The following is a 27989-nucleotide window of genomic DNA, read 5'->3' on the forward strand; positions in this document are numbered from 1 at the left end:
TGTGTGATGTCTTGAACTATGTCTTTGTGTTGCCTGGACAGACTGGCGACCTGTCCAGGAATTCTGTAAATCGGACAACTCTCTGAGATAGATTAGACATCAGACCCCATTTAGGGAAGAAGGGTGTAAAGAAAATGGATGGATGGATGGATAGGAAATGTCACTTTCAGTGTTGGGAAAGTGGTGTCCCAATACGGATACGGTTATCGGTATCGGGACACCACTACTTCTCCCTCTGTCTTTGACAGCTTTTTTAACCCCTAGTTCAGAGAGTCTTGACAACTTCTGGTCACTTCACTTTGAAAAATGTTCTCTGATTTCAAAACTTGTCACTGCAGATAAAAAGTTAAATATATTCATTACATTCGTCTGCTTGATGTCTGATGAGGTGTGAATTCTCTGTTTAGCTTGTTGAATATTTTTTAAATTGGATGAAAATTAAATGCAATTGAATTTGTCAATATCATTTTAAAAATGGACAGGTAGATATAGGTTATACTAGAATTTCTTTGATAACAAATGACAATGAAATTTTAGTCCATAATTTGTCTAAGCAGTGTTACTTCTCCCTTTTTTAGATACTATTTAACAGCTTTGAGCTCCATTTTGTTGCTGCTAGTTGCAACCGCAGCATGAGTCAAGTGCAAATCATCTGGGATGGGTGAGTGATAAGAGCAGAGCAGGTTAGTTTATTGTGCAGTGCTCTGTGCTCTTGTGATGGTTTATGAACATCTGTACCTTCTTTTCTTTCCTTCCTCAGCAGGGTAAGTTGCCTTCTCTTCTATTTAGACTGCAATACGTAGATCAACAGAACGTTTTATTATGCATTCTCACTTGGTTTTCTCTGTGCTGTATCTATTGTGGGCTTCCTAAACATGCCACGACACAACCTGTTCACTAAGCTAATCATTTGAATAGAATAGTTTTGTGCAAATTCTATTATTTTAAAAACTAAAACAAAAATAATAATACAAATAAATTACATAATTGTAAAATAATGAATTTGGTATTCTAAATATATTTTTCCAATCTAAAACCTATTCAGCTATCACTTACACTAGGTAATGTATAGTAGAACAGGTTAAAATACTTCCAGTGACAATTTAGTGCTTACTCTTCTGGTACATCAGTCTCAGCAGATTTTTTTTTTAAAAAAACACTGATTAAAAAAAATTGTTTTTGTGACGTCTCGTATTTTTCACAGGCTGTTTGTCTGGTGAAACATGTTTGTTAATCATTTTAGTGAAGTCACGTGGAGTATCCAGAAACGTTACGCAAGTAGTGATACATATATTGAAAAGTAAAAAGTGCAGTGAAGAAAAGCTCCTAAAACTGTTCTTTTTCTTTTCCACTTGAGTAAATGTAGCTTGTTACCGCCCACCTCTGTTTAAATAATTAAAAAATAATAATAATGAATTAAAAACCATAAACAAATGACTGTAATAATGGGGGAAAGTTTAATTCAACCTTAGGCGCAATTAAGAACATCCTCAGCTTGATCGTGAGCGCCCCCTGCGGCATGCAGCGGTACTGTAGCTCCAGCCGCGGTCTCTGCTGGTTGATTCAGTCCGCCGTAGCTCTGCCGACTGGAGGGATGTGACCCCGGAAAAGGACGCCCTGCTAATACAACAACACCCCATTCAAACAGATCACACAAGAAAGTAAAGCTGGACCAGGAGGGGTGAGCTGTCGTTTACTTGACGGGTATTAGTTTGTCAGTAGGGTTATTTTTTTTTTCTAGTTTGAACCGCGGTGCTCCGACGTGTAGTGGCGGCACCTGGATGCTGTTTCCCTTCGCTGGAACTTCATTCAGGCTTTTGTTTGTGGCATGCTAGGCGAGCTAGCTTGGTCGGTTAGCTCTGCGGCTCGCCTTTGGTTCCCTCAATTAAAATGTCAGTTCATATTAAAACATAGAGGTCTTATAACTGGTTAGGACTCGTGCTTATATGCGTTACAACAACGGCTATAGCTCTGAAGCGGTTCGGGGATATCGGTAAAAGGTTTGTTGCTTGCTAATAGAGCTACAGTGTAAACTGTCTACGTCCCGCAACATGATTTCTGAGCAGTACTAATATGCTACTGAAGCAATTTAGGCTTCCTTGAAGCTGCGACGTTTCCTTTTCTGTCCACAAATATTAATAGAAAGTAAATTTTCTCTAAATTATATTAGATTTCAATTGACAGTAACTGCAATATACATTATGAATTCCTACATGTTATAACAGATATCCACAAGACAACCATGATATTGTAGATACAACTTAATATTCAATGGGGGTTTTTACCCTTAAGTTAGTGCCACAAATACCCCCTTTTTAAGAGGTTTTCTATTTTTAATGCAGCCAGAGATCCATTGTGCTGCCTTGCCTTTTAGAGTGTCTGCTGCACCCCCACTCCCTGGTATTTGACAGCCCTTTTAGTGGCAAAGCTGGCTCCCTGTTGGCAGCAGGACATTGATGAGTGCTGCAGCCAGCAGGTGTCAGGCCTTGGTCATGGGCAAACACACAGAATCCCCCTGGCAACTGGCACACTTGGTCGTGTACCACAGCATGTTAAGCCTCTCTTAGTTTGCACGTTCTCTTAGCTGTTTAGATTTTTGCGGAAAGATTAGGACCACTTGCCTCCTTATACTCCCTGAGGGGTCATCATCAGCTGCCTGCATGCAGCCGATACCGGAAGGGGAACGTCTGGTTAATCTCCGCAATCACTTGCTCCGTTACTGGTCCTAGTCTTGGCACCCAGATCCAGCGTGTCATCATCTCACGCTTGATGTTTTCACAAAATCACTTACAAATCTTTTAAATAATTTTTTTAATCAGTCACTCTCATATTTGTTTTCTCCTCTTTTCTCATTTCCAGATATCTTTGTTTCTTTGTCTCCTATTCACAACCACTTGCAATAAATTGTTCCCAGAACATAGCACATATATTTAGCTGTTTGTAATCAGAATTTGCTGCCTGGCTTTGATGCTGGCACTTTTGAAAATCGTGCTGCTGCACCCCCAAGGGACCAGCTTAAGGCAGCAGCTTCTGTTTCAGGTCCTTTGAGGGACCCTGAGGAGTGAGAATAGATGCTCTGTGATCATAGACCAGATGAGATGTTCTTTTCTTTTTTTTCCCCACTGGGTTTCAATGGAGTCTGAAAATGTATGGAAATAATCTAGAATTTTAATTAAGCACTAGCTATTTTCGGGGTCTGAGTAAGTACGGAAATGGTATCTTCATCTTAGGCATCTGTCAACGTATCTATTCAAGTTTGTTGAGTTCTGCCAAATTATTTGAGTTCACGCATCACATGACGACGACAAAACATGACCCACTTGTCACCGATGTTTTCACAATCTAGTTCATCTCCATTGTCCCAAATACTGTCACTATTGTTGTAAGGCCCCTGTATGAGCAGAGATGCCTGCAGTACAACCAGCAGGCCCTTGTCGGACCTTTTCTAGCCTCTGGTGTCTGCTTGGCACGCTCATGGTGTTGGAAGACCAAAACTGGTTTGACCTCCAGGAAGTGTGTGTGTGTGTGTGTGTGTGTGTGTGTGTGTGTGTGTCAAGTGACGGGTTTATGATTTACTACCTGGGCATAACTTGTTTTGTCTTGACTTGATGTGAATGTTCAGATGAGAATTTAATCAAAGAAGGAACGAGTGCTTGGGTCTGGAGGAGGGCTGGAGAATCCGCGCTTTCTGATTGGCTACCTGTCGCATTCAACAGGCTGCGTTAACGTTCCCAGTCGGGGAAAACCCCTGATTTAGATCCGAGTTGCCACGGCGATCTACCGTAACACACCACACAATCGTTCTAAGATTATCGTGAGGGGAAAATGTAGGTGTGAACTAACGTGTAGTGTGAACTATTGCATCAGGTAGTCGATGTGCCCATCTTTAAATCTAATGATTACTGAAGGGCAATATGGTACACAGACTTCATAATCTGCACTCTTTTGGTTAAATCCAGTATTTATTTACACTTTGGTGTTTTTATTCACGTACACTTTTGTTAATGGAGACTGAGAATCCATTTTATTTTTGTTTTTGGTTGTTTTGTTTATTTTATCAGTTCCAGTGTTAAGTGTTCTTTTGAAAATAAAGTGTATCTATCTTTGGCAGTAAATCACATGCATTATTACGTCATTTCCATTAAATCAGTGTACAAAGGTCTTCAAACAATACTATTGTCTATCGCAATAGTTTTTGAGACAATTAATCGCTCAGCAAAATTTGCTTTCGTGACGGGACTAATTGTCATAATAAGAATTTTGATTCGTCATTGCATTGATGAATACCAATTAGTGATGTTAAAGTTAAACAAAACCTGACAGTTTTATGGGTTATTGTTCCTATTTTCTTCACTGTTTATCCTACTGGAGCATCAATAAATGTCACTAAAATATGGTTAAATGCTGTTTTTGTGGAGTTTAGTGATGTATACAAATCACACTTTTTCTAAGCAAGTGGCATCCTGAAAAAGCCAAATTTAAATAGGAACGTTTTTCAAGGGCCGTATTTGTGTTTGTGGCACTATGAATACTGTGCCATAAAATTACTTAACTTATCACCATCTTTATTTGTTTCACATTAATGCTATAAAATATTGTGATAAAATTCTCGTTCCATATCACCCACACTTAGTCTAGAGATTATTATAATAGTTTTTTTTTTTTTTTTTGGAAGAGGGATAAGGAATTCATTGCTCTAAAGTAATTGACGTAAGAAATCCAAATGTTTCATCCCTTAAATTTTATGTTGTGTTGTTGGCAAATATGAATATGTGCTTCAGGGAAATATTTTTGTCATGTATTTAGTCTTAGATAGTTCATATTTTAAATTATTATTTTAAATATACTTGCATACTTATTAGTTCATAAAGACACAGACTGTGCCAGTTTTTTCCCTCTAATTTCTGTTTGTTCATGAACAGCTGATTGCACAAACACCGCCTGTATTTAGAAGATGAAGATTCTTGTCGGAGATTTTGTGGCACATGTTGTCCGGAGGCCCCTAAAAGCAATTAAGTCTTTCCCCACCCTTAACGGAAAAAAACGGCTCCACGGCATAGAGTTTCAATCTCCATGCCTGACTGTGGGGATTATGATCGGGTCGGGTGAATGTAGACGAGCTCCAATGCATCCCCTTCTGTCCACAAGACATTCTCCCAAAATGAATCATTCAGATCTTCACTGGTGAATTTAAGACGGACCTGAACAGGGGAGGGTGGCATCTTTAATTCATTTGAAGATTTCAAAACCATTATGTTTCACTGTTCCTGTGGCCTGGAGTAGTATGACATTTGATGAAATCATTTTTCCAGCTCGGGATCAGTTTGGAAAAAGAAATGGTGTAAAAATTGACATCTGCAGTTCAACTCTATGTCTAGTTTAGTTCTCTGTCTGTAACTGTCTATCGCTCTATCATTTATCTATCTATATCCGTCTGCCATTTCTTTCTTTTTTCCAAATGTTGCTCCAGAAATGATTAAGAATCGATTCTGTAGGCAGGTGTGCTTTGCACAAAAACAGGTGAGTTTGAGAGAATTACTGATTGACTCGTTGATTGTGATCTGTGGCAGCCAGAAATTTAAGCTGTTCTATGATTCAAATGATGCTTTAAGTTCAGTAAAAATAATAAAAGAGTCTTCACAAATGAAGGTCTCAATAAGAACAAATTAACTTAAACTAGATTTAACAGTATGAAACAATCAGGCTTGTGATACAAATCAGTATCAATGATGCTTGCTGTTGAAAATGTATTGACTGATTTTACATGTTAAATGTTTTATTAATAAAACCATTGACTGAAAAGTGAGCAAGACTTGACAAGATGTTGGTAGAGTGTGTGTATGCGTGTGTTTGCACACGTGCGCGTGTGTGTGTACCTGCAGTGGCACAGCTGCTCTGCAGAACCAGGGCAGGCTGATCAGCTGGCAGCCACATCAGCCTCATGGCCTACTAATGTTTCTCACACATTTGCTCAGGACGTTGGAGCAGCTCATGATTGAACTCAGGTTATTTTTTGCTCTCAGTTTTTTCCTATCTGTTCAAGCCATCAAACCGTTCGAGTCGTATTGCAGGACTCATGCTTGCTTGCAGGAATGTGATTTGTAAACCGGATGTTTCGCGTCGTACGAGCATCATGCAGCGAACCGGGGTGGGCGCGACTGTTTCTGTGCTCTCCTACGGGCTCTGGCCTTCTTGACCTCCCGTGAACGTGTGAGCATATCCCGTTGCATAACGTGCACCCTTGTGGCACTTTGTGGCGTGTCTGGAATCTGAAATGTTTTTGAGAAATGATGCTTGTTTGTCCCTTTTCAGAAATGACAATTGGTACTTTTTGGTAATGGATGGACCATTTGATTGTTCGGTTGCCAGAACTGGACGTCCTTCAAATAAGGAGAACCAAAAATCATGTGCTGCTGTTAAAGCAGCCAGTAATTGTTCTAAACAGCACATCTTTACTGTGAAAAGTTTTCAAAGTTATGATTAAGGATGACTCGCATAAAACTTTTATTTTTGCTTTAACAGTAAAAAGCCCTTTTGGCTACGCTGTTCATAAGTCAGAGCCCCATAAACAGAAGTACTGCTGTAGTTAGAATGATTCAAAGTTTTCTACTTTTACTGTCAGTAAGATGTTTAGGAGAAAATCGAAGGAGGCAAAGACAATTGGGAATGCTATTTTCTCCAGTCTCTTATCAATGTTGAACGCCACCTCTGTGTAACTTCTCTGATTGCGTTTCGGGTTTTAACTTGGTATGGTCCGGGTATCCGCGTCAAAACAGTGAGGTTTTAAAAAGCTACAGTTTCAGAACCGCTCTAAGCTTCTTTCATGGAGTTACTTTGGTTTAAAGTCCTTTATAATTTTTTTGCTGGAAAAAACTCGAAGTGAGCAGCATTTTGTTTGCACACATCTCCTCACACAGTCCTGCCCTCACCCCCACATGTTGCTGCACATTACCAGAATTGTAGCTCAATTAGCTATCGTTTAAGGTAGTGCTGTGCAAATAACAAAATGTACTATGTAATTTTGAATCTGGCTCCAAAAGATCACAAATATAACATTTTGTGCAAAACTCGGTCATTGGATTTTATGTCATTATTTTGGCCACTTTCGAAGACTGGACCCATGTGCTTCAGGCGGTTGTGTTTTTGAATCGTCAGTATGAGTATATGTGGCTGTAAAGACAGAAAAACAAGAGGAACAACAGATCAAAACTGTAAAGGTACAAAAGTGTCTAATGACCAGTAGTTGCTCTGACGGTAGAGTTGTTTAGCCAACAATAAAAGAAAGCAAAGGGTCACTTCTTTCAAGGTTTCCGCCAGAAGACTTGCTAAGCTTTGTGGTTGGGTGTCAGGGCAGTCATTCATCCCTGAATGAAAATATCTCAGGGATGAGTGAAAATATCACTTAATCATGTGTTATTGGAAGATTAACAACAACTATAAAGCTTTAAGAAATGCAAATATTTCAAAAAAGACTTGAATAAATAAGCAATGCTTAGCCTGGTGGGGGCACAAGTAAAGCCTGATGGCCCGCCAGGCTTATAATACACTGAGGGAAACCTTGTCTTTGGTAACACCCTGGATTCATATGCGGACTCAGATCATCAACACCCGATGTGCTAGATTCGGTGTTTAATGGCATATGCAATAACACAAATCTGTTCAACCTCATCTAATTTGAAATGAAACTCTAGTTATCCGACCTGGAGATGACTGGATTCGATGGAACATATTATGCCTAATTTTATATGTATGTATGGTATATATATTTTTTCAGTAAATCTGGGCTACTGCAAATATTGCTCAGGCCTTCTTTCAACCAGTCTGCCATAGAGTGTAATGGATTTGGAAAAAATTTTGAGCCAAGGGAGGCTATATTTAGCATGTAGGAGAAGGATCTTTAATTAAAAGTTGGCGAGGTCCACTCTTGGGGCATTAACATGCATGTGTAGTTAAACTGCTCTGTGTAGTTACGTCAAAATGAACGATACATCAGTCTAACTCCCGTAGTACCCATAGAATTAGGGCGTTATCCTTTTAAGCCACAAATCTGTGCTTTAAATCGTCAAATGCTGACATTCATTAAAGCGAAGGAAGAAAAATGAAAAGGTCTGTCATTAATAATACGAAGTAAATTGCTAAAAAAATTTGTCATTTTTAGGACGAAATCATAATTGTTACATTCCTTAAGATTAGATTAAAAGAATTGTATTATTACAATTCTTAGCCTTGTTTAGCAGCCCCTGATATTCTAACTGATTGATATAAACATCACAACTCTTAACAAGAGCCCAGCGCTGGTACAGAGAAAGCGAGGAGGGGTGTGTCTCAGGGGGATTAGACCTGGATCAGCATTAAAGAAAGCCTTTGATTATGTCTGGAATATTACCCGGTTTGAGTCGAGGCAGACCGAGTGTCCCTCGAGGGATTAGTGCACTGCTACATGCTAACCTCGGGAACACACAAAGGAATCTGACAGATTGGATACTTGGAGGGTTGGAAGACATGGAATACAGTACCAAGTTCCTGGAAGGCTACACGGCCTGTGGTTTGGGTTTAAATGTTGCTCTTAAATTTGTACAAAGTAACTTATCAACTCTGACTAAAATGGTAAATCTGCAATTATTTTAAATTTGCACACCTCTCAGTTTGTATAATCCGGGTTTTTATATGTGCATGTAAATCATTATTCACTATGGATTTGATTTGATAGGGCTGTTTAGATCATAATTACAGTCTTTGTCAATTTTGTAATGAAATTTCTTATTTTGCAGTTATAAAATCAACTTTATTTGAAGGGCAGGGCATAATATTGACACGGCTCTGCCATAACTTTGACCCAACGCTTGTCATGATCATGGACTCTCCACAAATGTTTATGACTGATATTAAGAATTAAAGTCAGTAACTAATAACACATTTAATGCAAAGTGACAACTTGGTATTAACAAAGGCAAATATTTATTTGTAAGGACAAATGGATGTTAACCAAGAAATCATAAATGTGTCATAGCAAGTATTGATTATGGTCTCATGACAGCCAAAGTTAATACTAATAACAAATGACAGGGTAATGCAATATCAACACAAAAAGCTAGGTACATAATTTTTTTAAGTTATTAATACCTGTTAGGAGTAGGCCTGTCATAGTAATACATTTTGCTGGATGATAAATGGTCCCAGTAATGTTGTTTTTGAGACTGTTTTCTATATCATTACATTAACAATGATAATTTTATTAGCATTGTTGATTATGGTTGTAATTATTTATAGGTCTTAAATAAATAAACCTTTTGCAGAGCACACTTAACATCTAACTGGAAGATATTTTAAATATCCAAAATAAAACATAGCAACCAAAAACCAATAAATAAAACATAAATAAAACCTGGAATCATAAATAAAATTGAATTATAATGTCTCTGCAAACAAAATTGCCCTTTATATAATGTTAATTATAAGAATGAAAAGTATCAAGCTCATTTTAGTTTACTATGTAATTGATTGATTACCGGTAGATGCTTATTGTAAGAGGCTTAAATAAAATGTTACCCACTTATATCCTCAAATAGGGACAGTCGGGACAGAAATGGTTAAAGTAAAAATAATTCAGGCTTATTTATTTGGAGGAAACATTTTCTAAAGGGAGTGTTTCTTTCAATAGATGAGCAAATGATGCCAGTCCCCTGCTCATTTGCATCAGTAGCTCAGAACAAGACGTAACGTATAAAAACTTTAAATAAAAATACTTGGAGCGGAGTTTATTCTCCATCGCATCAGGGAAAGAGGCATCTTTCTTGTCTTATTTGTGTTTGCGGTACTCATCACGTCTCTGATGACGCGTCTCCACAATCATGCAGTACTTCTATTTTTGAGCCAACATTCTCATATTGAGCTTTTGTAGCCCTTGTTTTATTTACAAGGCTACAAGCAGGACACACGTTTTTGTGCATTGCTGTGAAAGGATGACACTTTTAGGGTTGGTGGAAAATAAAACCTGAAGCACTCAAAGCAGAGTCCTGCGTGGATGCGATGCTAAATATGGATTTTCAAGCTTCAAAAGCAAACCTCCGTGGATTTGTGAAGCCTTGTCATAAAATCAATATGTTTATTTATACTGCCAGTCATTTTGTAATGAAGTGCTCCCGGGTTCAAACAAACTCCTAGAAATCATTGTCAAGACAGGAAAATATTTATTATAAATATCAGCTGGTATCCTTGGTAAAGATGTGTGAAAAGCCTTAAATTCAGCTTATTATTGCAGCAGCACCGTGTAACAGAAACATTTAAAATCCAGACTTTTTTCCTGTATATTCAGTTCTGCATATATATAGTATATTCTGCAGCATGTCCGCAGAATATACCGAATGGTCTGCAGATATTAAGTTGGAAAAAAAAATCAGTGAAAGAAATATCTACTTATTTTTCTTAAATCAGACTAAAATACTTTGTACAAAATGCTTTTGTCAACTAGACAGCACTTTGTTTGCACCTGAAACCTTTCACAAGATTGACAACATGGAGTCGAACTGTTGTGACGATAAAAAGTACTAACATTCGTCAGTCTGTCACTGCACCCAGTCAAAGCTGCCCAAAAACTAACATTACTGTAATTATCACAGGGATTGAATTGCTGGACACTTTACTGCTGAACTGCCCCGTCGATACATTTGAGCTTGAACTGTAAAAAATAAAACAGTGAAAAATCTGTTCAAACATCTAAAGTAACAATGCCGGTCAGTTTTTGTGTTTCGCAAAATATTATCATTTTAGGTTTTTTTTATCAAAAAGGGGTTGATTTTATTTCCATAATCATTTGAAATGTTGCACAACACATGGAAAATGTGTAGCCTTCAACATTTTAGGTGAATGCTGCAATGACTGACTTGGTGTCAGATGGGGAGCATTCAAACCAGATTCTGGAGAAAAATATAATTCATGTTTTTCCCAGACTCTGATCATCCTAAAAAAAAGTGAAGTCTAATTAGGAAAGACTTTAGTTGCATTTATTTTATAGGAATTGTACAAATGTGCCAGCAAGTGTAACAAAACAAATTTTTTTTAAAACTTCATTTCCCACTGCTGATTTTTATTTTTATTTTTTTATCCCATTGAATAAATGTCTTCAAATTCCAAGTTGTACCACTAGAATGAATTCTAAATATGATTTAAGAGTTTTTATAAGAAGTCAATAAATGTGATGGGTATTGTAAAAATCACCTTTCTAAAGATCTTATCTCAAGACGGCTCCTTTGGCTAAGTGACCACAGTCTCCGCTCATCTTTTGTCCCGTTATTTGAAGTGACCGTTTGATTCGAGCCTCTGAGGAAGACGTATTGATGCTCCTGAGTTTCACTCCGTCTCCACGCTGCACATCTCTTTGCTCGGCATGCGAGCTCTCCAATTCATCTGAAGCTCAGAGACCTGATCAAAAGCGTCACGGAGGCTGATCTAAAGACGCTGCCGCCACCAGACCCCCTCCCTACACAATCCGCCAGCATCCTCCCTTCATCTCTACCCCCCGCCCAAACTCGTTCACCCACCGCCACCGGTCCCCTGAAGGTTTCCTGAGCAGCTAAACTGACGTCAGAGAGCTCTCCATCTTTTTATGTCTGTCTCTCTGTCTTTGAGTCTTCAGCAGGTCTCCAAATAAAATAAAAAAAAAAAAAACGTGATCAACCTCAAGGTTGAGGCGAATAAGCGCCTCTGTTGGTTGCTCCAGTTACAGACGTTGTAGCTGGCAGCATGAGCTCCAGCTGCTCTGATCTGGGTGATTTCACTGCCACACTTTGACAACTAAGTGGCCAGCAGGACCCCCACTCTTTCTCTCTCTCTGGTGGGTTCTGGAAAAGAGGACTGATCAGCCGGCTCCTCAATTAACTATAACCCAACATCAAACGACCTGTCAGCACGTTAGCGACCCTTTGTTCAGATAAGAGGCCAAAATAAATTGCCAGAACTATCATCATTTTCTGTGGTTTGCTCAGGCTTTTTATACGAGATATTCTTTGGGGAGAGAAAATCCTGACATGCATAGTGATGTGCTCTCTTTCTACATCATTTTTGTATTAAATGGGTTTATTTATTTGGGTTTTCAATTAGCAGATTTAAGCTGGATATCCAGGAGCGCTCATTGTTGGTGCATTGTGAGATTTAATGCGACAGCGACCGACCTTGATGCGTACACGCGATCACAGCATAACTTCTCCCTTTTTTTTTTTCATCACCCACATTAGATTTGGCAGCTCCGTTTTATCTTTCACCTCCTCCCTCCTTTTTTTTTCTTCTCGCCACTCCTTTTTCCCTATATTCTGCATCTCTGCAGGCTGGCTGTGAAAATAGGTCAGAGGCAGAAGTGAGATCTGTGCGAAAACTACCTCGCAATATTAATGAAGTGGTGAGGTGCCAAACCTGCACTGCACTGTGACCGTACTGAAAGATAAAGAGTCCGTCCAAAGAGGTCAGACAGGATGTATGCAGAGGCTTTCATGTGGTCACACTCCACTTTATGCATCCATGTGTGCGGACTTTGGCTTTTTTTTTTTTCAATAATTCTTTTGTCCAGCCCCTATAAATCAGGATTTAAAACGAAACGTGTTTAAAAAAAAAAAAAAAAAATCGAGAAAGGTGAGTTAGAACCACCAGACCTAAAATATTATCTACAGCAAATGAACAGTTGCCGAAAGTTGTGATCTCATCTTATCTTGCCTAATGTAGCCTGACTTTGTGGCTGGAAAAGACCCACAATTTCTTATTTTGAACTCGCACCGTTCATGTACATTAGACGTGTTGCAGAATTTGTGTAACGCTGCCGGGTTTTGTGTCACCAGAGCCACAGGAGCAGAGGGGATGAACCGCGAGGAGGCGCCGGGGAAGTCTCCTGAAGACATGTACATCCAGCATAAAGTGCGGGTCCTGCTCATGCTTAAGAAAATGGGTTCAAATGTAAGTATGGCGACCGGCCCAGCAGGCTGGTTTTCACATTTTAGGTGTTGGATAAGGACAAATGGGTTTCTGTTCCTCTGCCATATACTGGCATTTAGTATCTCATTAAGTATTCGTAGCGTTTTCTTTACTTTTGTCACATTTTATTCACAAATTTGTGGGGATTTTACATCTGACAAACAAAAACTAGTGTGGAAGGAAAATGATAAATAATTTTATCAAAATTATTTACCAGTAAAAATCTAAAAAGTGTGATGTGCATTTGGAGAAGTCACCTAAAGGTCTAGCTACATCTAATTTAATCTCAGTATAAATCCAAATGTTCTGTGAAAGCTTCAGGTCTTTGTTAGAGATCGAAAAGCATCACAGAGACCGATGAACACGGCAGACAGGTCAGGAAGAAAAATGTAGAGAAGTTTAAAGCTATTAAGCTATAAAACTGTTTGCCATAAGTCTATCGTAGAATCCTGTTCAAACCATCCATCATCATATGAAAACAAAGAGAATAGTGAAACAACCTACAAAAACATGGCCAGGTAAGGGTAGCATTATTCAGAAATGCAGCTAAAACATTTGATATCAGCTCTGGAGGAGCTGCAGAAACCTGCGGTTCAGGTGGGAAAGTCTGTATTAGAAATATAAATTATACATGCCATAAATCTGGTCATTATGGAAGAAGAGCAGCAGGAAAATCACTGTTCAAAGAAAGCCGCATGGTAAACGCATGGAAGAAGCGTTTCGTCTCCTGCAAGCAAAAATACTTTGTGTGTTGAAAACTACAACTGGCACACCACCCTAACATCATTTCATGATGGGACACGGTGGTGGCAGCATCATGATATTTGTATAAGCTGGTTAGAGTTAAAGGAAAGATGGATGAAGCTAAATACTGGAAAATCTTGAAAATGACAGATTGAAAGTGGCAAAAGATTTGACTGGTTGTGATCGTAATTAAATGTCAATAAATGTCATCGAAATGCACTGAAATGTGACAGAATGTGAAAAGACTCTAGGGATTTGAATACTTAAGGATGCTGTATTTCCAGCCTTGCATGGCACACACCCACAGAAACCTCTTTAACTCGGTGACACAAAGAAACGTGACTGCAGAGTGAAAATACATGCAAATGTTTCTGACTATGAAATGTCTGAAGAAAAGAAAGAGGCAGAGCAAAATAATTTTATTGAGAAAATTGGTTTTCAAAATTGTTATAGAATTATTCTTATTGAGCATAGCGGCAGGATGCAGGTCAGTGGGATCAGAGTTTCTGCCTGTTTGTTCTTGTTATAGGCTTCATAAAATGGCTCTGTTTACTCTTTCACAGCTTACACAGAGTGAAGAAGCTTTTCTCCGGAGTTACGCAGGAGTGGTTCACAGTCAGATGAGCCAGCTACCACAGCACAATATAGACCAGGGTAAGGCTGGAACACACACACACTTTATAAAGTCACTAATAATTGTGTTAGAAGGCGTTTTCTTTGTAAATGTTTATGTTTTGGGATGCTGCATGCTGACATGCTGCAGAGCTGCTGCTCTGGTTCATCTAAAAACAAGGGAAAATCCCTCTACACACCTCATTCTCAAAGAGTGCACAGCACAGCAGACCAGACGCGTTCCCTGACTGTGCATGGGAACCATCCAGCCGCCCACCAAGCTTCGAGATTACTCACCCAGCAAACGGCGCGCATCACTGGAATACAAGCGACTCACTTTCAGCAAGAGCGAAACACTCGCCGCCGCCATTTCTCTCTTTCTCCATCAGAAAGTGTTTTACTCTGTAAACCAAGTCAGCACTCCAGTCTTCTGTTTTGCTTCATGAACATTCATTCTTTTTCAGAGGAGTCCACTAGAGTGCGCTGTTGAGCTTTTTCTCCCACCCATTGGTTGCTTGATGTTGAACCACAAGATGGCGCTGCATTAAGCAACAGTGTAAGTGCAGCGGCACTGCAGTCGTCCAGCAGATAAGTGTAGATATTTTTGTTCTGCTGGATTTCCAGTCCAGTAATCGTGTATTAGGCAGTGGCCTGCTGTGTCTCAGGTCCTGCTTTCCTGTTCGTGACGTTCACACCTTCAGGGGGCGTTGGAAACACAAAACCGCCTACAACATCTCAAAGTGTTACGTTGGTGTCCTTGCCTGTGTCCTTTCTCTGTAATAAAACAATCAGTGCCAGAAAGAAGTGGAGATAATCTCTCTTTTTTTTCATACTCCTATAAGAGATGCAGTTAAGAATGTGCAGGTTTCATTACAGCCTCACGTTTCTTCATTAACCAGCAGAACATAAAGCATGGCACCATTTAAGGAGGTTTATAGCATCTATAAAAGTCTCATCAGTGATAAGTTCACAGATGTTCTGCCGTCTTTGCTTTGTCAATACAGTGGGATGACTTCTTATAAGTCATGGAGTGATGGAAGAGGTGAAAGATGCTCTTTTCTTCATACATTAGAGAACAGATGCATTGAATGTCCTCCGTGCGCCCATGAATTATTCGCGGTACAGAACTGGTCCGAGGTATTGTGATTAGGTATTACACACACGCTGGAGAGATAATCCGTTTCTAAATATTCAAGGCTGCACAAAGGACGAGGTGTTTCGGTGTGTGTTGGCAAGCCTGAGTGTATTTGATGGCATTTGATATTTAATGTCTGGTAACCTTGTTTCTTCCATTTACACTTTAATAATAATAGTATGATAAACTTTAAACTGCACTTTACTGATGAGTTTAAACGTTAGATGGAACGAACCATTCTGTCCCGATTTTAGTTTCTGGTGTTGGTTCATGTTGTCATATGCAGCAGCTGCTCCATCAATATGCTTCTGCTTCAGTCCAGCAGCAGGGCGTTTTGTTTCTGATGGTGCATCAGTGGTCTGTCAGAAAATAAGAAGGCTATTAGAGCGGCCAGATGTTGTCCCGTGTTGTGGACAAAAATGTTTGGTGTTAAAATAGACTGATAGTTTTGACGTGAAATTGGTTGTTGTTTTTTTTACCTGAGATGCTTGAACTCTCCGTTTGTCATTCTGATGGGATTAATGGCCGTCGTTTTGGGGAGTGAGCAGCTGCAGTCTCCCCCGCCCCCCGAGTGAACTTCGACCTCTCCTTAAATCTTTAAGGAGAGATTTTAACTACTCCATAGACAAAATGAAAAGCAATTGAGGGCAAGGCTGTTGCACATCTCTAACTTCTTTCATTCTGACTCTTTTTTTTTTTTGCATTGTTACACTAACAGCACAAGCATCTGTTGCTGCAGTGAGTGACGGTTAATCAGCTAATTTTAATGAAATCCATACTTAATTTAAAAAGCAAATAATCTTCACAGCACTTTTAAGGTAATTCAGAATGTCGCTGATCCAACTGGCCAAGCTGATGTATATAATTAAAGAATCAGTTTCTACAGCTGAAGAAGAGAGATGAGACTTTGTGTTACAGTAACAAAATTGTTGTCAGCACCAATATTGTTTGTTATAAAGCAAAAATAATGTTTTGTTTTCACCTCGCTCTCCGTTAGCAGCCTAACCACGTCAAAACAATCATGGTGGATAAATTATCTGCTGCAGTGACGGAAGTTTGTCGAGGTTTAAAACGTCTTTTCAAAGATGAGTCTTTCCAGCTTGGTGGTGATGAACAGAAGGTTTACGGTTTCACATAGAAGCACATTGTGATGCTTGAATGTCAGACATGAATTTATTTTAAGCTGCTGAAGGCACTTGGTGAAACTAAGCACATCTGTCTGCCAGGAGAAAAAAAATGTTTGAGGGAACATTTAGACGAGAAGCTCAGCTCATGTTTGATTACTTTAACACTTTGCAGTTGTGTGTTAAACCGCTACAGAGCATATCGGTTTCCCAGCTGCCTATTTTTGGTACAGTAGAATAGAAACATGCATTGTTGTCAATTGGGTGTCACAGCAAGAACTTAAGGTAAGTGGGAGCATTAATATTGACATAAAAGTCCAACAGTATAGAAATAGGAATAAGACTGTGCTGCACGGAGAAATTCACAACACAAGAAAAATGATACTGCCAAGTAAAAGAAAAAAAATTAAAATTGGCATAGTCAGATTAATAGTGATGTGCAGCTGAGTAAAGTAATTTGGAGAAGAAAATACTATAGTATTTACAAGAAGTGGAAAAACTGCAAATCACTGAAACAATGTCATTTGAAACGAGAAAACTGCAATAAATTGCAACCCAGACTCAAAACGCATTTAATAAATACATTTAATTTGAATGATACATGGACATGTTGCTGTATCTAGCACTTCATTTCAGCAGGATTTAATATTGTAACAATTGTTTTATTGTTTCAAGTCAATCTAAAGCAGTAGCAAAATGATTATTTTAAATTCCAGTTTTGTATGATTTTCACTCATTTCAACAGTTTTTGTTTTTTTTAACTTTCCAATTTATCTCAGGGATTTTTTCAGATGCAGTGAATGGCAGCCTTATTATCCTATAAAAATAAACTAAAATGCAATTATCTTTAGATGTTATAAAATACGTTATTCTGATACATTACACTTCCACTAATAACATTAGTTGATTGAGAAGATCAGTTAACAGTTTTAATATCGATTAATGGATCTGAACTAGTTCATGTTGGTCCCTGTCGGGTCTGAGGAGCTGAAGCTTGTTTCAGTGCACAGCAGTGAGATGGAGAGTTAAAGAAAAATATGAACGTGTTGAGACAGGATCCCCTCTTATCAGCACAGTCAAGGAGTCCCAGGAATAATCTGATGATTGATTAAAATTCACAATTGAGGAAAATGTGATGAGAGTATTTGCTTGTATTTTCTTAATCTGTGCAGAAATTTAATTTCTGCCCCGTTCCAATCAGTCATTCCCTCACTGATTAAAAGTCAGCTGTCATTCTGTTTATGGGTCACTTCATTTGCATCTTGGATTGTTTTAATTGGCTCATTAGCATAAAGGCAAAAAGTGAGGGGAAAAAAAAAATTGTTTGGCAGATTTTAATTAAAGCCAAGGAGGATTTACCAGCTAAGGCGCCAGCACTGAGATTTTCTTTATTCAGCTGTCTTGTTCTGAATTCTTAATGTTTTGGCCTTGCAGGACCCCATAGTCTTTGTATGAACACTGTCATTATGTTGGGAAGAGCACGAACCCATTAAGTGAGGCTTGTTTTAGTGTAAATTAGTTTATTCTTGACTCATGTGACTGTGTTGTTTTTTTGTTTTGTTTTTTAAGTGGATTAAGACACAAAGAAACAGAAATTCTGTTACGCAGTGGTGACTGCGTTTCCTTTGTAATCTGGCTGCTGGTGCTCTTAATTAACCGTTTTAATTACGGCTTTGCGGTATTTACATTTCATTTAAACACACACAGGCAACAGTTGGTAGAATTACAGAACGAGGCCACTGGTTTCTCTCTTAAGGAAACCAGTTGCCTCCAGTGGAGGGCTTCGGCGAATGAGAGGCGAGGAAATGTTGCCAGAGAAACCTCAGTTATCCATGGAAACCAGAGTTTCCTTCAGGGATTCGAGGTTGCTCTATAAACTGAGAGAATGCTAATTGTTGTCAGACTACACTGCTAAATCTTTAGTGTAAGATGATTTCATGTGTGGTGGTTTCACTGAATTTAATAATTTCAGCAAGTTTTTGATCTTAAATGTAAAATGTGTATGAAAAAAATAAATAAATAATTCCCTTCTCACCCACCGCGGGTGGTGATTCTTCTTCCTCTTAGCTCGGGTCCTCTACCAGAGGCCTGGGAGCTTGAGGGTTCTGCGCAGTATCTTGGCTGTGCCTAGGACTGCACATTTCTGGACTGAGATGTCTGATGTTGTTCCTGGGATCTGTTGTAGCCACTGTTCCAGTTTGGGGGTGACTGCCCCGAGGGTCCCGATGACCACAGGCACCACTGTGGTCTTCACCTTCCAGGCCCTCTCCAGTTCCTCCCTTAGGCCCTGGTATTTCTCTAGTTTCTCATGCTCCTTTTTCCTGATGTTGCAGTCACTTGGTATTGCCACATCCACCACAACGGCTTTCCTCTGTTGTTTATCCACCACGACTATGTCTGGTTGGTTCGCCCTCACCATTTTGTCTGTCTGGATCTGGAAGTCCCACAGGATCTTAGCTCGGTCATTCTCCACTACCTTCGGGGGTGTTTCCCACTCTGATCTTGGGGGTTCCAGTCCATATTCTGCACAGATATTTCTGTACACTATGCCTGCCACTTGGTTGTGTCGTTCCATGTATTCTTTCCCTGCCAGTATCTTGCACCCTGCTGTTATGTGTTGGACTGTCTCAGGGGCCTCCTTGCACAACCTACACCTTGGGTCTTGTCTGGTGTGGTAGATCTGGGCCTCAATTGCTCTGGTGTTTAGGGCCTGTTCCTGGGCGGCCATGATGAGGGCCTCTGTGCTGTCCTTCAGTCCAGCTTTTTCCAGCCATTGGTAGGACTTTCTGATGTCAGCCACTTGAGTTGTTGCGGTGGTACATCCCATGCAGGGGCTTGTCCTCCCATGATGGTTCCTCCGGCACCTCAGCTTCTGTTCCCCATTGTTTGAGACATTCACTGAGCACATTGTCTGTTGAGGCTTTGTCCCTGATGTATCTATGGATCTTGGATGTCTCGTCTTGGATAGTGGTTCTCACACTCACTAGTCCTCTGCCTCCTTCTTTGCGGTTCGTGTAGAGTCTCAGGGTCTGCATATATTTACAGTTTTGGCTTAATTACTGCTTTGTGTTCATTCAAACACTTTTTGGCCTTTTTTTCTGAGTTTGTTACTCCAACTATCAATTAATCAGTTACTAAATTAGTTTGCGATATTTATTTATTTTTTTTCAATTATCGATTAATTGTTTTCAGCCCAAACCTTTGGAAATTGAGTGTTGAACCTCACATAACCCGCCTCTGTTCTCAGCACCTTTATGACCTTAAATGTTGTTGGTGCTGCACCACTGCAACACCAGAGCCGTCAATCCAGACGCTTCTCTGCTTTTTTTTTTTTTCGTCTAGAAAGACGGGCAGAAAGCGCTTCATTCCTCTCACTTCAAACAGGCTCCCTTTGAGCTTAATAAAAGATTTCTTCTCCTCGGAGGTTTCGCCAAGGCTTTCATGTTGCTTTTTTTTTTTTTTTAATTTCAAGCAAGCCAAATATTGATTTATGCTGCCTCAGAAGTGTAGAGGAGGACTGCGTGTTCAGGTTGCTCCTGACGATGCTACCCTGAAGCAGGGATATTCGGTAAAAATGATCCACTCTTTGCTCTTTTAGTTCATTTTCCTTGATAGAAAATGCAAGAATTCAAATTCTTTAGCAGTATATTTCTTTTTAAATATCTGGTTTAGTGAACAAGACTATTCAGCTCTAGATGCTGATAGAAATTTGCCCAATCAAAATAATGATTCCTATAATGACTCTTGGTCATTTGTTTTCTTCTACAGAGGGATTTGTAGAGGACATATCAGGCAAAAACATAGTGCTGCTATTTTTTTTTTTTTTTTTTTTTGAGCATGTCGACCCTCGCAGGTCGTTGTGTGTTCACCTCTGTCTGGGAGGCGGCGGTAAGGAGCGGTTCAGCCTGGAGGCAGATGGGAAGGCGAGAGAACGTCTGGGAGCAGAGCTGCATCAAAGCTCACCAAAAGCCGCCCGCTCGTGCGCAGCGGCTCCGGCGCGGCCCGATTCTTATCTGCTGCTAGGCAACAGCGTTGAGGGACCTGACGTTTCCATCTCGTCGGCTACAGCTTGTTGCTGTGTGTGTTCTCTGAGAGCGTGTGTTGGTATCAGGGCGAGGTCCGAACATGACTCTCGGGCGCTGTGCTCAGATTTAGCTCGGCCTCTGGGAGTATTTTGAGAGAATATCTGTTGGTTTCTGGCTCGCGCTGCTCTGTGCCCTTGGCCTGAACTGTCTGTTGCGGGGAGGAGAAATCTTTCACGCAAACACCGTGAAATTCAGATGGTGCTTATTTCCGTCAATCTGCGGCGTTCCTACGGCGACTGGAACTTGGTTTCTGTATATTTCAGGACTGGAGAAGGTTGGAAAAAGAAAATAAGGATTCAGGAAAAGTTCTAGTTTTCCAGGCTTTATGCCCTTTCCCATCATTTAATGTCTATAATTTTTGTGCCCTTCCTTTTGTTTATCCCTCTATATTCCCTTCCTTGTCTCCATCCTTTCTTGGTTCCTTCCGTAGTCCCTCTCTTCTTCTGTTCTTTCTTTATAATGTTCCTTTTCCTTCCCTTCTCCTGTCCTCCCTACTGGTTATCCTAACTTGCTTCTTTGTGTCGTACCTCCATTCCCTCTTTCCTTTCTGTCCTTGCGTCCTCCAGTTCTTCCTTCTTTCCTTGGCCTAATATTGGTAGCTGTGCTGCAGCATGACCTTGTCGGAGCTGTTTTTAGTTGTGCAGCAGTGAAGGTGACGGATGTGTCCAGGTGCAAAATTGTCTCCATTTTGAATTGTTCCACATTAAAGTCTTTCAAAAGAAAACAATTTGATGCACAATAACACACAAAACTAGTCTAGTCTTGTAGACTCTGTCTGTTCCTCCTTTATTTACCTGCGTCGTTTCCAGTCAAAAGAGAAAAAGACATCCTCCACCTATAGATTTAACCTTGCTGCTGTTCTAAAATGTACTGAAGGTATCCTAGGATAAATGTTCTCTGAAAGGGATACCCAAGTGAAACACAAACTTGTTGGTAGGATCTGTTATGTCTAATGAAGATGATCCTCTCTTTGTGTCAAAGACAGGATCGAGGCTCACAGTCTCTTGGCCTACTTTCATATCTCTAGTGATTAAACCCAACAGGCACTCCTCATAGCTGCTGTGAAAGTGTATTTTTATGAAGCAAGCAAAAAAACGGTTGCTGTCAGAACGGCTTCCTAGCCTTTTGAAAAGGTGCTGATCTTTGTGTTAAACTGTAAGGTGTGTTTTTACAGCACAGGATGGTGGTGACAGTAGACTATCGCACTCAAGCAGGATTTCTCCTTCATTGTATTCCTTTTAATGACCAGAACCACATGATACCTGTGTTCTTTTTATTCAGATACTGAACCAGGTGGTAAAAAGTATCTAAGCAGTTTTCTTTTCTGTTTTCAAAGGATTTTGAAACCACTCATTTCTCCTGAGTGTCTAGATCAAGGGTCTGCAAACTTTACACTCCAAAGAGCAATTTTTGCCCTCAGTCCAGCAGCTACAGCTCAATGAAACTGTTGAAAACGTGACTTATAATTTCTGATACTGGAAATGTTTCCTTTTTTTTTTTTTTTTTTTTAAGAACCACCTTTTATTTCTAGTTTTATGTTACCAAAGTAAAGACGGATAATAATTTTATAAATAGTGGATTGAGATATTTTCTTCAATAGCATGCTATTTTATTAAAATCGTGTAAATTAAAGAAAACATATAGGAAAAAAAACTACTGTGTCCTGCGGTTATGTAAATTTAATTATTATGGTAAAAACTCTCCTTGTTTATATATATATATATTTTGTTCTTGTTTGTTTTTTTTCCAGAGTTATTCAGAGTCATTGTGGAAGAGCCAACGAGCCATTTGTGGCCCCAGAGCCGCAGGTTGTGGACCCCTGGTCTAGACACAGAAGAGCTGAAATCGACTATTATTTGATTGTGATATGAAGGAATAGCTGCACATTTAGCTGCTAATTCAATGTTATGTGTTTTAAATCCTGGTATTTAAACACTTTCTGGAGACGAAAGCTGCTTAAACAGGTCTGCTGTACTCCATATAAATAGTTTCATAAGTTGACTAACTACTAATGAATCACTTGTTTCCAAATAAAAGCCAGCAGACAGGTTTTATTGTGTATTTGACAGAATAATAAACATAAACACCTAGGAGGCTGTAATTGTAAACTACCATGGCACAAAAGGAACAGGGAGGAAATACAAGCATGTCATGTTTGCGAGTCGACTTTAAATGATGCTTAATGGTGATAATATGGGCTGATTTTGGTGTCAAGCAGCCTTACGCCTCCGGTTGCCTCAGTGGATGGCAGTGAAGCTTCAGATCTGGAGGTTGTTCAGGATACCGCTGTCAGCAGCCCACTCAGAGCGTCGCCACGTCTCTGTCAGACGGCCGAGCGGCTTTTTACGCTGCAGGTGTATCCGGCAAGGGAAGAGTTTACCTTTCGCCCACCAAGCCGACGTTCACAGTGGGACGTTTCCTCCAGCTTCACCGTTCACAGCTGACTGGATTCATAAGAACCCACGTTTCACGTGTCGAACTAGAGTTGGTGTTTGAGCCGTGGGTGTCAGAATGGAAAAAGAAAGAGGAAAAAAACAACAACAAAAAAAACGCTTGAGCTTCTTCACATAATGCTACAAAATGTTGTACAATCACTCTGTTCCCTCTGTGAACATTTTAGATTTAAAATGTTCTTTCAAGTGACACCCACCTTCTTTAGAGTAGACAGGTTTTAGTTTTCACTGGTATTTTGGGAGTCGTAGGGCTGTTTTATTTAATCAAATAAATATTTTTGGCCCGCAATGTCCATGTTTGAAGGACTACAGTGTTTTTGGGCAACGTAACTTTAAACGATTCATGGAAAATTTGCCTATTCATAGATGTTTTTGTTAAACGTATCTAAAATGTTTAAAAGAAAATGCAGCTTTGGAAGCCGAAATATTCAGCTGCTATGCTACTTAACACTTAACACAGTCCAGACGCCTCACTCGTTTTCCTCGACATTCATTGGCCGAACCTTCAAGAGCAAAACTAAGCACAACCTTAGATATTAGACTGTTTCTAATTTGAGTGCTAATTGTGTTAGAACTACTAAATTAGGCAGTTACAAGGACTGTCGATCAGGTCTCAAGTATTGGTGATTTTCAGTGTGTACCTGAGAGAGGCTTCGGAAGTATATGCATATATGAATCATTTAGAAAATTTGACACATTTTCATTTTACTGCACCTAGAACAGCGTGTCATGAATGCTCAGGTTAGTTAGCATAGCCACCGATGACGGCAGATGAACAGTTTTTCTGTACCAGTATGTCGTTTCTCCACCATTAGCACCGGGAGTACATGAGTGATTGACAGCGCTAAGACACTCCTCCGGACTGTGATTGGTTGTTTTTGACTGAGAGCTGTGCAGATCTTCACGTGTCAATACAAGACAAGGAAAAAGGTGGAGGAGATTGATTGATCTTTTCACAGATTATGTCTGACTACACCGTCACGGCACTTTTAACCAATTTTTTTTTTTTTTATTGTTTTTTTAAACTTATTTTTCTTTTAAAGAAACGTTACGTACTGCAGCTTTAAGCCAAATAAAATCTAAAATACTGCAGCTTAAACAAGAAGAAGAAGAATATATGATGGAACTGCACCAGTCGTTGCATTTTACAGATGCTCGTTTTAAAGTAGAAGGTCTGTTACATTTCACTCGGCTGTGAAGGTCAAAGTCTCTGATCGACACACTGGGAAACGAGAGGGAATCACTTCCTCTCTGAGTCATTAATCTATTATTACAAAAGGAAACTCTCCAACCTCCTTTAAATGCTTTACTCATTTTCTCTGAACACGTTTCATTTTCTTTCTCTTTTTTTTTTTTTTCTCCCCGTATCCCAGGTCCAGAGGACGTGGTGATGGCGTTCTCACGGTCAGAGACAGAAGACCGACGACAGTGACCCAGGCCTCTCTCCACCTCTCCCCAAACAAAACCCACCCGCTGTCCCGCCCTGTGCATGATTCACATCCAACATCCAACTCCACAAACAAACACAACACCGATGAGCTCAGGAGAAGAGAGGCGCCTGCAGGAGGCGGAGGAGGAGCAGACGCGGCGTTCGCCTCCTACATCCTGCCCCTTCCTCACCTACTGACGGCGCCTGGGATGCACCCGAGCGGGTCACTGTGGGCCGCGGCCTTGGCAATAAGGCAATCTGTGAACACACTCACAAATTGGGTAATTGTCGGTTTTGGTTTTGGTTTTATTTTCTGTGGCGGCTTCGAGGGTTGATTTTGTTTTTTTAGGTTCTGTCCGCGTCGAGGTGTCGGGCGGCGTCACGTCTGCTGCGGTCGCCGAGGCGGACCTTTTCGACCGCCGACCCGCAGCGAAGAGAAGCGATAATTAATCGTGTTAGAGGAGACAGTTGATGAGTATTTCTGCTTTTAAAAGCCCCTGCCGTTAGTTTCGGGTTTTAGCTGTTGTGCGTTCTTTTGTTAACGAGGGGCCTCGTTTTGTAAAAAAAATTAAAAAAATTTAATTTTAGCACATTTAAAGTCACAACCGTGTCTCAGGATCCGGTAGAAAGTCTCCCCGGTGGAGTCCAGCTTTAGTATCTACCACTTCTTCATCTCATTCGGTCACTCATAAGAAGAAGCTGGTGTGAAATCATTCATTTAGGAGTAACTACTCAGAAACAGCAGCATATGACCGCATCAGTGTTTGAAGACATTTCCTGCTTCCCGTTTGGATGGTTTTAAATTGAATTAACTCTCCACATCGGACTGTGGCCGGATTAATGAGGCTCACATTTTAGTTGCCGGACTCAGATAAACTCATTTAGCGACGCATCGATCCCTGACCCCCGTCTGCCGCTTAAGGTCGTCTTCAGCCGTGCCCTGCAGCGACGGGCGCAGCTGGATCTCGTTCGTTTTCTAATTGGAAGTCGCACAGGAGCAAAAACGGTGACGCTTTACTGAATCATGGTATGAACCGCAGGATTCCCGACAAGGTATCGACAGGCCGGTTGAGCAGAGTGCGAGTATCAATCGTTCATGTTTAGTTCACGGCTTAACAAGTCCTGGATCAATCGACGCTATTTATGAAGGAGAAATGCCTGGAGGTCTTTGTTTAAATCTGGACATGTTGTGCGTGAGGCCCCATTTATTATTCATCTTTCTGCTGCTTTCTTTATTCCTGTCAGTGTTTATTTTTTAATCATGAGCAATTGATCAGAAATTAGAGACACTACCAGATGTTATCGAATCAAACATGAAACACAGGCGTAAACATCCTTTCTGCTTGTTTTTTTTTTTTTTTTTCTCCACTCATTGTGACGAGTAAAACTTTAATTTTTTTTTTTTTATTATTGTACGTTTAGCTGGAAACTAGGAAGAATGAATTCCACGTGCCAATTTAAACAAAAAACAAGCTGTGGGTGTAATTTACTGTTTCCTGAATTGACAATATTGTTTTCACTAAATCAGGAATTAATTTAACCAGCAAGCAGTGACTCTTTTACACTAAATTCACACAAACTCTAACTTTTAACTACCTGTAATCGAACCCATAACGCCAAACATTACAACTGTGTGCTGTTATTTTTTTGTTTTGTTTGTTTGTTTGTTTGTTTTTAACTGTACTGTATCTGTTGCACTATTATCAGCGGGATATTTGTTTTTAAAAACAGAAAATAAGAAAAACGTTTTAATATCTAGAACAAAGATTATTTGTTTGATTCACTGCGGGGTGAAAAATATGTTTGTAAATGTGTTTTTATTTGTCATTTACAAAAATAAAGGAAAGCAAGTTAAATCTTTAATCGATGCAGCTGGACTTTGAAAAAAAAAAAAAAAAGAATTTTTGTGTCTCAACAGGCATATTTCTTAACAACGTGCTGATTTATTTAATTTTGTTTTAAGATGTTTTAAAGCCAAGCATGTCTGCTTTGTGGTTTCTCATGTTTATTCAGCCTTGTCACAATGACCATTGTTTGTACATTGTCGGTATTTGTGGAAGCTATTAGCTTCTTAGAAATGCTTATTTTGTTGTTGTTGTTGTTGGCGGTAAGTTCAGAGTGAATGTTTCCAACAATCATCGCAATGTAAACAGCCAACAGGTCTGTCTGTATTTTATGTTTACTTTATTTGCCTCTATGCATTTTTTTTTCTAAGGTGTTTTACTGTACATTGTACCCATCAGGGCTGGACTGCAGCCTTGGATCAAGTTGTGAATGTGTGTGTGTGTGTGTGTGTGTGTGTGTGTGTGAGAGAGAGAGAGATCCTCATTGAACTTAAAATCTCCCTGTTTTCATTTTCAGCATGCTGTTAAGTTGAAGGCAGGATTGTGTATCTTCTTACTGTGACCGGATGTTGCTTAATTGTTTTTTTTTTTTTTCCTTCTACTTTTTATTTTGTTGCCTTATATTTTATTTTTCTTCCCAGTCTACATTGATTAGTTGATTTCTTTTTGGTTTCGTATGGCTGCTGACCATACTGCCCTAATGCTTCCAAATCCAACTGAACCATTAAAGAACTTTAAAAAAAAAAAAGCAAAACTTTCACTTTCTTTATTTTCACTCTTAAGAAAACAAGCTTTTAGGGTGGAAAAAGTATTAAAAATAACCAGAGACTTTTCACCACAAACATTTCTTTTAACGAGGAGTTCAGGTATAAGCAAAAACTACTTTGTCCCAAAGGGAAATAAAATTTAGTTGTAACTCACAGCATCCAAGTATCTTCAAAGAGTCGTGGTTTTATGGGCAGATTGTTGGTAGCAGTCAATCTTGCAACAAATCTGAAGAAGCCTCTGACTAAAGACACCATTTCTGTACGACAGTTTCATTACATGCTAACAGCTTGACAATATTAAACAAAAGCTAATCTGTCTCATTTGCTTTTGCTGCTTTTCTTTAAATCTCTGTAATAGTTGCGCTTTGGAGATGCCAATCGGCTCCCCCGAGTTGAAGAAAAAAAAAAGAAGATTTGTTGCAGCAGTTACAAAAAAAAAAACTAAGAGCAAAAATCCTTGCAGCTTCACGGCGTCCAAAACCAGAAGGAGTAATTGTACAAACATGCAGATTCCGCTACTAAAAAGTGATGAATGTTTTCAAAAAAAAGTTGGAACCAAGAAAGTGGAAGGACACGTTAGATTGGTCCAAACTGATGGGTAAATTAATGGAGCAACTTATGCAAGAGTCCTGGAGGAAACCCTGATGGAGGAAGTAAAAGCTGAGCCTGGGGCGGTGATTCATCTTTCAGCAGGACAGTGACCCCAAGCACACAGCCAGAGCTGCAAGTTTACATCAAAGCATATTCGTGCATCAGAATGGCCTAGTCAAAGTTCTGGTCAGAACCCAATTTAGAACCTGTGGCTACTTGACAGTAAAGTCGAGGCTCATTTTATG

General features: G+C 39.7%; 1 protein-coding gene across 1 annotated transcript; it reads left to right on the plus strand.

Moving 5' to 3' along the window:
• Positions 1 to 1528: 1528 nt before the first annotated feature.
• Positions 1529 to 27134, plus strand: ctnnbip1 (catenin, beta interacting protein 1). Its single transcript, XM_044122783.1, has 4 exons — positions 1529 to 1681; positions 12828 to 12942; positions 14268 to 14358; positions 24487 to 27134. The coding sequence occupies exons 2-4, from the start codon at positions 12847 to 12849 to the stop codon at positions 24543 to 24545; spliced, it is 246 nt and encodes an 81-aa protein (XP_043978718.1). The 5' UTR covers positions 1529 to 1681; positions 12828 to 12846; the 3' UTR covers positions 24546 to 27134.
• The last annotated feature ends 855 nt before the right edge of the window (positions 27135 to 27989 follow it).

Source organism: Gambusia affinis, linkage group LG01, assembly GCF_019740435.1.
Source record: "Gambusia affinis linkage group LG01, SWU_Gaff_1.0, whole genome shotgun sequence".
NCBI lineage: Eukaryota > Metazoa > Chordata > Actinopteri > Cyprinodontiformes > Poeciliidae > Gambusia > Gambusia affinis.

Coding starts and splice junctions, on each gene's coding strand:
- ctnnbip1 (XM_044122783.1), top strand. CDS start 12,847: ATGAACCGCGAGGAGGCGCCGGGGAAGTCTCCTGAAGACATGTACATC. Junction 12,943..14,267: donor TTAAGAAAATGGGTTCAAAT/GTAAGTATGGCG, acceptor ACTCTTTCACAG/CTTACACAGAGTGAAGAAGC. Junction 14,359..24,486: donor ACAGCACAATATAGACCAGG/GTAAGGCTGGAA, acceptor CCCGTATCCCAG/GTCCAGAGGACGTGGTGATG.